General features: G+C 43.7%; 1 protein-coding gene across 2 annotated transcripts in view; it reads right to left on the bottom strand.

The window, feature by feature from the left end:
- The window catches only part of LOC311633334 (zinc finger protein 154-like), a 118778-nt gene that overhangs the window by 91398 nt on the left and 14843 nt on the right, over positions 1 to 12537 (bottom strand). The window contains exon 1 of one of the 2 annotated variants that reach the window (XM_084905869.1): positions 2121 to 3692. The exons of the other annotated variant lie outside the window; for it this stretch is intronic. Within the exon in view, the coding sequence (XP_084761995.1) occupies positions 2121 to 3585 (1465 nt within the window). The 5' untranslated portion in view covers positions 3586 to 3692. Of the gene's footprint in view, positions 1 to 2120; positions 3693 to 12537 lie in introns of those variants that run through there. 2 annotated transcript variants of the gene reach the window in all.

Genomic DNA, 12537 nt, shown 5'->3' with positions numbered 1-12537 from the left:
TATAGAAATGTTTGTACCAGCTTTATTTGCAATAGCCAAATAGTTATTAAAATGGACATGAGGGTGGTATAGTCAAAGATATGAATATCCAAGAGTCCTAGACGGTTTGGCTCTGGTTAGAGCATCAACCTGCAGCACACAGGCCCCTGGTATTAATTCCAGTAAAAGGCAAGTACCTTGATTGAAGACTCCTTCCCAGCCCGAGCATGGTCACAGCTGATGTAGGAGGCAACCAATCAATGTGTTTCCTTCACATCAATAATTCTCTCTGCCTTTTCCTCTCCCTCTCAAACTCTCCAAAATAATCAATGGGAAAAATATCCTCTGGTGTGAATTAAAAACAACAAAAAGAAAAAAAGAAAAAAAAAATATATATGTATATATATATAATATATATATATATATATATATATATATATATATATAGATAGATAGATAGATAGATGAGTTACTAATATAGCTTTTACAAATTTCCAAGAATTTATAAAATCATAATTAACACTGAAAAATACTTAGAAAAAGCCAAGTTAATTAATAAATGGAAAGCAAGTCCAAGGTTAGTAGGAAAACTGTGAAAAACAGCAAACAAATCAAATGAGGTCATGAAACAATTACATAGTCACAGATATGATCAGTATTGAGTGTCATGATGGTTTCAGCTTCATGTACATGTCAATATTGATCAAGTACTACACTTACTACACTTAACAAATGCAATTTACTCAATACAACTGTAAAAATAATGGCTCAAGATAAAAGAAATATACTTTCACCTAGTTTGGAATAGGTTTGGCAACTTTATATTGAACTCACATACATAAGCCACCTGGGCAAGTCTCATCTCAGTGACAGTAAATGTATCAATAAAGTACTTTCACCCAACACCAAATAGAATGCTTCCTGGGTCACAAAAGCCACATCACAGGCCTAAAGACACCCTTTCTTTTCCTCTTAGTTTTGCTGCCAGAGCACCAATGGCTATGATGAGAAAATCTCACAGGATACAGGAAGCCACAAATCCACTTGATTGTAATTAATGACGATGACAGCTCCAGAGATGATAAACATTCCTGAGTCCTTCAGATCTGTGTACACACAGCTCCTGTAGTCTTCATCAAAAAAAATTTCTGGGCTGAAACTGGTTTGGCTCAGTGGTAGAGCGTCCGTCTGCGGACTGAAAGGTCCCAGGTTCGATTCCGGTCAGGGGCATGTACGTTGGTTGCGGGCACATCCCCGGTAGGGGGTGTGCAAGAGACAGCTGGCCGATGTTTCTCTCTCATCGACGCCGTTTCTAGCTCTCTCTCTCTCTCTCTCTCCCTTCCTCTCTGTAAAAAATCAATAAAATATATTAAAAAAAAAAAATTTCTGGGTGCAGGTTTAGATGAAGAGGATTCAGTCTAAGAGGTTGCAGTCTGAGCAAACAACAATTAGGTCAGTGTTTCTGTAGTGAAAGGGTTTCTCCTCACTACAATGGTCCACCAACCAGTGACCATCACCCATGGAATTAAAGGCATTTGGGCACATGGCCCTCTGCAAGACCTGGGCAGGAGGTTCCCTTCAAATGTCTTAAAATCTCCTGAAAACAAGAAAAAAATTGACACCGCTCCTAGACATACTTGAGGTTCTCACAGCAACCCCCCTTTCCAATTATCTCTGCGTCTCAAAGCATCCATTTCCAAAAGAGGACCCTAGTGATTCCTAGGAAAATTAAGGGAAAGAATGTAACTTTTGCAAAAACTCCTGATTTAATTTCTGCACTATAGTCTTCCCTTAACGTCAAATAATGTTGCAGACCACATAAAAAAATTTTTTTTCTTTTTAAAAAAATATATTTTATTGATTTTTTTACAGAGAGGGAAAGGGATAGTTAGAAACATCAATGAGAGAGAATCATCAATCAGCTGCCTCTTGCACACCCCCCACTGGGGATGTGCCAGCAGCCAAGGTACAGGCCCTTGACTGGAATCGAACCCGGGACCTTTCACTTCGCAGGATCACGCTCCATACACTGAGCCAAACTGGTTTTGGCAATTACTTGCACTCTTAACGACTTTCTCTAGTGTGAACTTTCTGATGATATCGAATACCACTGTTACTTGCAAAATATTTCCCACATTCATGGCATTTATAAGGCTTTTCTCCTGTATGAACTCTCTGATGACTACGAAGGTGACTGCTATTGATAAAAGCTTTCTCACACTCACTACATTGATAAGGCTTTTCTCCACTGTGAACTCTCTGATGATAACGGAGACTACTCCTTTCTGTAAAAGTTTTGCCACATTCACTGCATTTATAAGGCTTCTCTCCAGTGGGAACCATCTGATGACAAAGAAGGTTACTGTTACTGGCAAAAGATTTCCCACATTCAAGGCATTTATAAGGCTTTTCTCCTGTATGAACTCTCTGATGACTACGAAGGTTACCGATTCTGGTAAAAGCTTTCCCACAATCACTACACTGAAAAGGCTTTTCTCCACTGTGAACTCTCTGATGTCTACCAAGGTGGCCCTTAGTGTTAAAAGATTTCCCACATTCACTGCATTGATAAGGCTTTTCTCCTGTGTGAATTCTCTGATGAATACGAAAGTACCTGCTACTGGTAAAAGCTTTCTCACACTCACTACATTGATAAGGCTTTTCTCCACTGTGAACTCTCTGATGACCATGGAGACCACTGCTTTGTGAAAAAGTTTTGCCACATTCACTGCATTTATAAGGCTTCTCTCCGGTGTGAACCATCTGATGACTAAGAAGGTTACTGCTACTGGTAAAAGCTTTCTCACAATCACTACATTGAAAAGGCTTTTCTCCACTGTGAACTCTCTGATGTCTACCAAGGTGGCCCTGAGTGTTAAAAGATTTTCCACATTCACTGCATTGATAAGGCTTTTCTCCTGTATGAATTCTTTGATGATAATGAAGGCGAGAACTAGTTGTAAAATATTTCCCACATTCAGAGCACACAAAACATTGGTTTTCAACATGGATACCTCTTTCCTGAATAAACATGTCAGTGCAAACAATGTCTTTCCTACGTTCTTCTCTGGTGTAATCATTTTTTCTCCTTTGAAAAGTCATCTCTTGTGCTGACATAGCATTTGCACTGTCCTTCGTGAGAGTAGTCTTGAGGTGGTTATGTCCTGATTTGAAAAGGACACCCAGCCCAACCTCCACACATCTGAAACGATTCTGTGACACACTGAAATTGCGACTGTTTGCATGTGAGATGGTGTCCACATCTGTAATGAAAATCTTCTCTCTCACATGCTGTTGGTCACCTTTTACACAAAAGGAAAACTGTTCACACCTCAACAGTATCTGTCCGTTCTGTGTTCTCTGAAGCTTCATCTCATGGAAAATGTTTCCCAAGGTGAGCCCACAACTCTCACATGGGTGCCTCTTCTGGGAAGACAAGGCGACCTTGGGACTCCTTCCCTGTGACACTCTTACTGAGTCCTTCTGTTTTCTTGGTGCCTCCACATTCTCTGCTCCACAGCAGCAACCTGAACAAGAGGAAAGGAAGGTGAAGTACATGTTGACCTTATGAAAACAGAGTATCTTCACCACAAATGTTTCTGTCATGACTAGGCCTGATTCCAAAGACAAATTGTTAAGACATGTGATGTGTACGCTGAGGAAATTGCTGTTACATATAATGTGGCCCCAAAAGTCAGTAGATGATGAAATACTCACCAAGAGAGAGACAGAAGTTCAGGATGCGACACAAAGAAGAGAAGGCAGCTCTACTCATTGTTGCTGCACAAACAGATTCCTGTAGGATCTTTTTTTTTTTTTTTTTTAAATATATTTTTTAATGATTCTACACAGAGAGGAATTGAGAGGGACAGAGAGTTAGAAACGTCAATGAGAGAGAAACATCGACCAGCCGCCTTCTGCACACCCCCCATTGAGGTTGTGCCCGCAACCAAGGTACATGCCCCTGACCGGAATCAAACCTGGGATCCTTCAGTCCGCAGGCTGACGCTCTATCCACTGAGCCAAACTGGTCCCGGCTCTTTTTTTTATTTTAATAAATTTTTATTGTTCATATTATTACAAATGTTCCCACGCCACCCCCCCCCCCATTGCTCTCCTCCACCAGGTTGCCATCCCACCCTCTGCCATTTCCCCACACCCCATTTTCCTCATCCATAGGTGTCTTCCCCCATCCCCCTCTCCCCTTTTCCCCAAGAATCATCAGTTCACTCCCCTTCCATACCTCTGATTCTATTATATTCAACAGTTAATATTGTTAATCAGATTTTTTTAAATTTCCTTGGTTTTTAGATTCACTTGTTGATAGTTACGTATTTGTTGTTCATATTTTTATCTTTATTTACTTTCTCTTCTGAAAGAACCCCCTTCAGCAATTCATATGATTCTGGTTTGGTGGTGACGAACTCCTTTAGCTTTTTTTTATTAGTGAAGCTTTTTATCTGGCCTTCGATCCTGAGTGATAGCTTTGATGGGTAGATTATCTTTGGCTGTAGGTTCTTACTATTCATCACCTTGAATATTTCTTGCCATTCCCGTCTGGCCTGCATGGTTTCTGTTGAGAAATCAGCTGACAGTCGTATAGGTGCTCCTTTATAGGTAACTACCTGCTTTGCTCTTGCTGCTTTTAATATTCTCTCTTTGTCTTTTGCTCTTGGAATTTTAATTATGATTTGTCTTGGTGTGGTCCTCTTTGGATTCCTTTTCTTTGGAGTTCTGTGCGCTTCCTGGACTTGTAAGTCTAATTCTTTCCCCAGGTGGGGGAAGTTTTCTGTCACTATAATATTTCTTTCAGTATGTTTTCTCTATCTTGCTCTCACTCATCTTCTGGGACCCCCATAATTCTGATGTTGGTTCGCTTGAAGTTGTCCCAGAGGTTTCTTACATTATCTTCAATTTTCTGGATTCTCTTGCCTTCTTGCTTCTGCGGAGGAGTGTCTTCTGGCTCTTTATGTTCCAAATCTTTGACTTGATTCTTGCAATCTTCCATTCTGTTTTTAGGACTTTGTATAATATTTTTTATTTCAGACAATGTATTCTTTCTTTTTGATCCCTTATCATTTCTCGTTGATTCTTTATTAATTCTAGTTGATCCCTTTTCATATTCTCATAGGTCTTATCGAAGTTTTCTAGGAAATTCCTGTAAAACTTTATAAGCGTAGATTTGAACTCTATATCCAGTCGCTTTTTGTCCACCATTTTTTTCGTTTGTGATCTATTTCGTTGTCGCATTTTCCCAGCTTCCCTGATGGGGCGGTTTCAGGGTGTAGCCTACAGTCTTGGCTTCCTTCAGCCCCGCCCTATGCGGCTCCTGAGTCCCAGGGTCCTTCAGTACTCGCGGCAAGCACGTCTGAGAGAAAGGTGCCCTCGATTTTCGCCTGCTACCAAACAGTCTAGGCTAGGGGTGTCGAACTCAATCAGAGAAGGGGCCAAAATCTAAAATCCAGCCTAAATCGCGGGCCGAAAGGTTTACTGAACAGTCATAAACTGACAATGTCATAAACTGACAGCGGAGTGCAGTGATGACAGCGCGGTGCGGGCCACAATGCAAGGCCTGGCGGGCTGGATTTGGCCCGCGGGCCTTGTGTTTGACACATGTGGTCTAGGCTCTCCCCAATGAGCCCGGAAGTGGGGTTCAGTTCAGTTGGATGTGGGATTGAAGGTGGAGTTCAGAGCAGTCTGGAGCCCCAGTCTCCTTCCCGCCAGGGCAATCCCGCCGCACAGCCAACTGTCACCACCAAACTGTATTAAATGAAATGGTGAAAGGTATTCTTTAAGAAGAGACGAAGAGAAAAAGGTAAAGATAAAAATTATGACCAACAAATACATACCTACCAATAATTGAATCTAAAAATGAAGTGAGCCCTTGCTGGTTTGGCTCAGTGGATAGAGCATCCGCTTGTGGACTGAAGTGTCCTGGGTTCGATTCTAGTCAAGGGCACATACCCAGGTTATGGGCTCCATCCCCAGTAAGGGGTGGGCAGGAGGCAGCCGATCAATGATTCTCATCATTGGTGTTTCTCTCTCTCCCTCTCACTTCCTCTCTGAAATCAATAAAATAAAATAAAATAAAATAAATCAAAATCAAGTGAATAAACAATCTGATGAACAGAATAAACTGGTGAATAAAATAGAATCAGGGGCATAGAAAGAGTGGACTCACAATTCTCAGAGGGGAAAGGAGTATGTCAGGTGTGGGAAGAGACTGGACAAAAAGCGTACACCTATGGATGAGGACAGAGGAGGGGAGGTAAGGGCAGATGGTGGGATGGGAATCGAGTGGAGGGGAGCCATGGGCGGAAAAGAGATACAATTGTAATAATCTGAACAATAAAATTTATTAAATTAAAAAAAAGAATATCTAACAGGTACTTTTCTAAAACATACAGAAATTGGCACAGCTTGAGCTAGACTAAAGAAAAAAACAAAAACAATAAATGAAATAAATGAAAGGTAAGACATTCCACCTGACACTATGAAGCACAAAGCATCATGAGAGATGCTGATGTTAGGAAAAGACATGACCCTCCATAGATAAATTTGTCAACATCTCATGTGAGCTTCAGAAATTAATAAACAGCCGAGGCCCGTTTGGCTCAATGGATAGAGCATCGGCTTGGGGACTGAAAGGTCCCGGGTTCGATTCCGGTCAAGGGCATGTACCTTGGTTGCGGGCATATCCCCAGTAGGGGGTGTGCAAGAGGTGGCTAATCAATGACTCTCTCATCGATGTTTCTAACTCTCTCTCTCTCCCTTCCTCTCTGTACAAAAATCAATAAAAATAAAAAAAAAATAAAAAATAAATTAATAAACAAATTCAAAGTCCTGGTTAGGTTGGTCAGCTATTTAGTATGTGGTCCAGAGGCAGCACAGTTATGCATTTGAACATCCAATAAATTATTGGATGGGCAGAACAGCAGATCAATGTTTCCCTCTCTTTCTCTGTCTCCCTACCTGTCTCTAAAATCAACAAATTAAGGATGTCCAGTACAACTCAGTGAATGTGCATCAACCTATTATCTAGGAGATAAAAATTCTATTTTTTGTCAAAAGACATGCACAGATTGCCAGCCCAATTTCCAAGGCGTGTGTGTGCACAGGAAGGAAGCAGCTGGTCAATGACTCTCCCTAATTATTCATGTATCAATTACTCTCCTTCTCTCTCTGAAATCAATAAGTTATCCTTAAAAAATAAGTAAATAAATGATTTAAAGAATAAACAAACAGGCCAGGCACATATCTCTCACTGCTGAGAGTGCCCGCTGTACAATGGAAGGTCATGGGTTCAATTCCAAATAAGGGGCAGGCATGTGGGTTACAGGTTCAATCTCCCCTCTTAGTGGGAACACATGGGGGAGGCAACCAGTTGATGTTTCTCTCTCTCTCTTTCTCTCTCTCTGCTTCTCCTCTCCCTACCTGTCCCTTTCTCTCTCTAAGAAAAATAAAAAATCAATGGAAAGAATATTCTCACTATTCAGGTGAACATAAAAGAAAAATAAAGAATTGAGAAAAGTTACAGGAGAGGAGATCCAATATGGCAGTGTAGGCAAAGGCCTATACTCACCGTCTCCCACAACCACATCAAAATTACAACTAAATACAGAAGTACCACCAGCAAGAACCATTAGAAAGCTGGCTGAATGGAAGTCTTACCACGACAGAAGTAAAGAAGACAGCACAATGAGACTGGTAGGAGGTAAAGAGGCTCAGAAGGTGCTGATCCTGTGTCCATTTGGGCCACTTTTCTAATTGGAAGGAGATCGTCATTACAGAGGTCACTTGGAGGAGCAAAGGCTTCTAGAAGCCCCAGAAGCCCAGCCTAGAGTCCCCGAGGTGGGAAAAAAAGTACCTACCAATAAGTGGAAGTAAGAACTATGGGCTTGCTCTAACCAGTTTGACCCAGTGGATAGAGTGTCAAACTGGGGACTCAAGGGTCCCAGGATCGATTCTGGACAAGGGCATGTACCTTGGTTGCAGACACATCCCCCAGTAGGGAGTGTACAGGAGGCAGCTGATCCTTGTTTCTCTCTCATGAATGTTTCTAACCCTTTATCCCTCTCCCTTCTTCTCTGTAAAAAAAAAAAAAAAAGTAAAAACTAAGAGCTGTAAAAACCAGTGCAGATTGGGGCTCAGGAACACAGAGGCTGCAGGAGACCTGGAAGATCTGTTTATAATGCCAGCACCAGGAACTGAAGTTATAAGCTTCCGCTTCCTCTGACCTCCGGGGCCTGGAGAGCTGGTGGGGGAGAAGCTATAGGGGAAGAGCTGATGAAGATACATATGAGGAGAAACTGGACTGACTGGGATCAGGACAGGAACTTGGGGCAGCTTTCTCCCAGATGGAGGTGCTCACAGTAGTATTTATACCTATGCTGGGACATGCGGGGGTTGCACAGCTGACTGACAACCATTTCGGTTTGCTCCGCCCCAGTAATTTCCTGAGACCTTATCTCATCCAATTTACAACCCCACCAAGCTGTGTGTGGCCGCTTTTATATACGAATGTCCTGTCCTCATTCAGGCTAAAACCTGTCAAGTAAGTTGCAGTTGGGTCAGGGAGCCCAAAAACTATCAATAAAAGGCCCAAGACCGGCCGAAACCGGTTTGGCTCAGTGGGTAAAGTGTAAGCCTGAGGACAGAAGGGTCCCAGGTTCAATTCGGGTCAAGGGCATGTACCTTGGTTGTTGGCAGATCCCCAGTAGAGGGTGTGTAAGAGGTAGGTGATCGATGTTTCTCATTGGTGTTTCTAACTTTCTATCCCTCCCTCCTCTTCTCTGTAAAAAAAAATCAATAGACTGGGCACCAGTACTAGCCTTCCTTGCTTCAAAGCTAGGCCTCATCGGGGCACTTTCAAACCAGATACAAAGAGGGGAATCTGCAGATCTCTCTTTAGATCCTGGTAGGTGGCTCCAGGCAGAGGCTGCTTTACAATGCAATGATTGTCTCAAAAGCAAACTTGATATAACTTTATTACAAATGCATTTCTCTAGTATTCACTAGTAACAAGCATCTGAGCTTCCTAGAAACATGGTGGCACTAGACCTGCTGAAGGCAGCGTTTTCAAAAACATGGATTTGTTGAAAAGGAGGGGCGAGGGAGCAATATCTGCAAAGCAAAATTAAGCACATGCAACAATATGTATTCCTGTAGATCATAAGCATTTAATATTTAAAATATACAAGGTAGTCAAAACAATGTTTAAACAAAAAATACAGTTGTTAAACAGGATAAGGATAAAGAAACAATTCTTCAAAAACTGTGTACAAAAGACCAACAAGAATAGAGCAAATGCTTTCTGCACTAATTAAGGTAGAATCTCTCAGGTTTCATGCAACACTATCAACCACAAGTCCTTCCCTGTGAACTTAGTCCAGTGGGGAGAACTGGGATTCAGGAATAGAAGGGAGCAGCAAAAACAGACAAAACCTCGTCAGGACAGCAATTACCCCCCCAAAAAACAAAAAACAAACAAACTGGAAGAATCTAGCAGAACCACAGTCTACATGGGAGGACACAGCACACCCTGGAAAGTGGGGCCTAGGAAATGGCAAAGCCAAGTCCAGCTCACTGGTGACAGTGGGGTCTTTCTTACCCAAGGAAGATACAAGTTCAAAGTTCTCCAGCATCACATTCAGGTACAGCTGTCTCTGTCTCTCATCAAGGAGGCTCCATTCCTCCCTGGAGAAGTACAGGGCAATGTCCTCAAATTTCACTCCAACCTGTCAGAATAGAGACAATTGACACCAAAGCTGACTTTCTGAGAACCAGTAATTGTACTCCTGACACACATCCCCCCCACCCCCCAACCTCCTCCAGGGCACCTGGTTAGTGAGGACACCAGGCCCTAATGCCAGTGCAGGATGCTCTCTCATCACAGTCCCATCACTCACTGGGATCCACTGGGATCGCCCTCAGCAGAGCAGTTGGGTTGGGTGAGAAGGATTGGGGGAGGGGAGGGGAGAGAGCAATACCATTTAAGCTTTGGGGATGCCTGCAGGGCCCCAGCCTTCCTGCCAACCAATTTCACTGCAGTCTCCCAGACCATGCCTCCAAGATAAATCCAATTATGGGTTTATATTTAGCCTTAAAGTCTGCACACCAGGTCCCGGGGACCATCAGCTCACACTTCCTCCAGATGTGCACACCACTGGGTAACCTTTAACCTCTTCCCATGTTCAGACCCCAGGTTCACTCCTTGAGCTCTGACCCCTTCCTGCTCCAATGCCACTGGATCTCTCTGGACTCCCCCGTGAACTTGGCACATGGCATCCACAGGGAGCTTGTCTACCGGGGCACCCAAGACCATCCCGGGCCCCTGAGGGACCCCACAGCCGGGAAAGCCCCCATGAGGCTGTGAGTCCTCCCTGCAGCCTCCGATCTGCCCGCCGATCCTCACAGCCACACCCTGAGGGGAACCTCAGAGGCCGGGCACCCCTGTCCTCTCCGCCCCGCACTGGCTGTGTCCTCAGAAGCCACCGCCTCCTCCCTCCCCTCCGCCTTCCTCACGGTCCTCCCCGCGGACGGAGCTGCAGGAGGGACAGGCCCGCACCGGGCTGTGGGGTGCGGGGTGAGGAGGCGGGGGGCCTGGTGGACAGGAACTCACCTCAGCGAAGCCCCTCAGCGCGGGCGCCGCCATCGCGCTCTGTGGGCCGCGCGGGGCGGGAGCGGAAGCCGCGGTAGGAAAGACGGGGCCTGTCCCGGCCCTGGCGGGGGTCCGGGCGGTGACTCCGAGCTCCAACCCCACGTGTGAGCGGTGAGCACCACGGGAGGCTCCCGCCGTCGTTGTGAGGTGCGGACACCACTCACCACCTTCTCCACAGGAGCTTAGTCTAGGATAAGCCTTCGACAAAAATCTGAGAACAGAAAATCCCACCTGGAGGCTACCGCTCCTGCGCTACGGATATAACTAAACGGAAACGCCTTCTCTGAGCCTCCATTGGCTTAGTCTGCTGCCACTCCATGCATGGCCTTCTGGGTAATGTAGTTTCTGGCCTCTAAGGCCTGGGTCCTCTTATTTGTAAGTTAATTCCAGGAATGGATTTAGGGCTGATAGCCCAAGAACAACACCAACTATACTCAGGGTCCTCTAGTGCCTTTAGGGGAGGTGATGTCTGGGGCAAGTTTGTTTTCAGTGTCCCTGCCTGGCTTCCTTTAGCTGCTGGTTTTGCATATCTTTCTTAAGTACCTGCTCTTCCTGCTGGCAGGCACTGTTTCTTCATTCAGGACTTTTGGCATGTGTCTCCTTCCAGCCAACTGTAGCTTATTGCTCAAGGATTGTTGCCAGGATTCCAGGGTTAGATTTTTGAGCATTTTCTCTTTTAATTCTCTAACTCGATCTAACCTACCTCTACTGAATCCATTGTGCAAAGTTAATGTCACAAAACAGACACTCATACTAAAAGCATCTGCTTCTGAAGCCATCTAAAGTGTCAGCTCTGCCTGGGCTGCAGTGTGGATATGGTGGCCGAGAGACATGTGAAAAAATGCTCAAACTGACTGATCATCAAAGAGATGCAAATTAAAACAACAATTAGGTATCACCCCACCACTGTCTGCCATCAGCAAAGCAACAAAGGACAAGTGCTTGTGAGGATGTGGAAAAAAGGGAACCCTAATACACTGCTGCTGGGAATGCAAGCTGGTGCAGCCATTGTGCAAATCAAGATGAATTTCATAGAAGAAATTTAATATGGAACTGACATTTGACTCGTGGATTCTACTTCTAGGAATATATCTGTTGAAACTTGAAACAATCAGATTGAATGTATGCACCCCTCTATTCATAGGAGCACAATTTACAATAGCAAAGATTTGGAAACTGCTCAGGTGCCCATCAATAGATGAGTGGATAGAAAACTATGGTAAATTTATACTATGGAATTCCATGCAGGAATAATAATAATTTTTAAAAAAGGAGAAACTTTTACCCTTTCACCCAGCATGGAGCGACCTGGAGAGCATCCTGCTAAGTGAAATAAGTCAGTTAGAGAAAGACAGTATCACTTCATCTCACTCATATATGGAATCTAACAAAAAACAAACAAACAAACAAACAAACAAACACCTGATAAATGGAATGAATTTAGAGACTTGGAATCATGTAATGGAGTGTGGAATGTAAGAGAGAGGGCGATTGAGGATAAAGTAAAAAGAAAAAACATTCTGGGGTCAGGATTAAGCACATACACACACACATACAGACACATATATACACAGACACACACACACACACACACACACACACTAAAAACCAAGTTAGGTAAACCTAGAGCATTTTCTTCTGTTCTCTGAAATCACTGGAATAGCCCTAGGTTGCCAAGTTCTAGGTGTGCTCTAAATTGTGTTTATGTCTTCAGTCTGATGTGTCCTGAAATGCTGATAATCCTCCATGTAATTTTCTCTTTCTTGCCCAGTTGTTGAGAGAATTAAAAGATAAAATGCTCAAAAATCTAACCCTGGAATCCTGGCAACAAAGTAGGCATCATCACATTCAGCCAACTGGAATCAGGGAGCTCTACTGAGTCCGCTGGAGATTGCCAG

Source organism: Pipistrellus hanaki, assembly GCF_964339955.1.
Source record: "Pipistrellus hanaki genome assembly, chromosome: 15".
NCBI lineage: Eukaryota > Metazoa > Chordata > Mammalia > Chiroptera > Vespertilionidae > Pipistrellus > Pipistrellus hanaki.
Note: the sequence above shows the minus strand (reverse complement) of the source record. Positions and strands in the feature narration are given on the sequence as shown.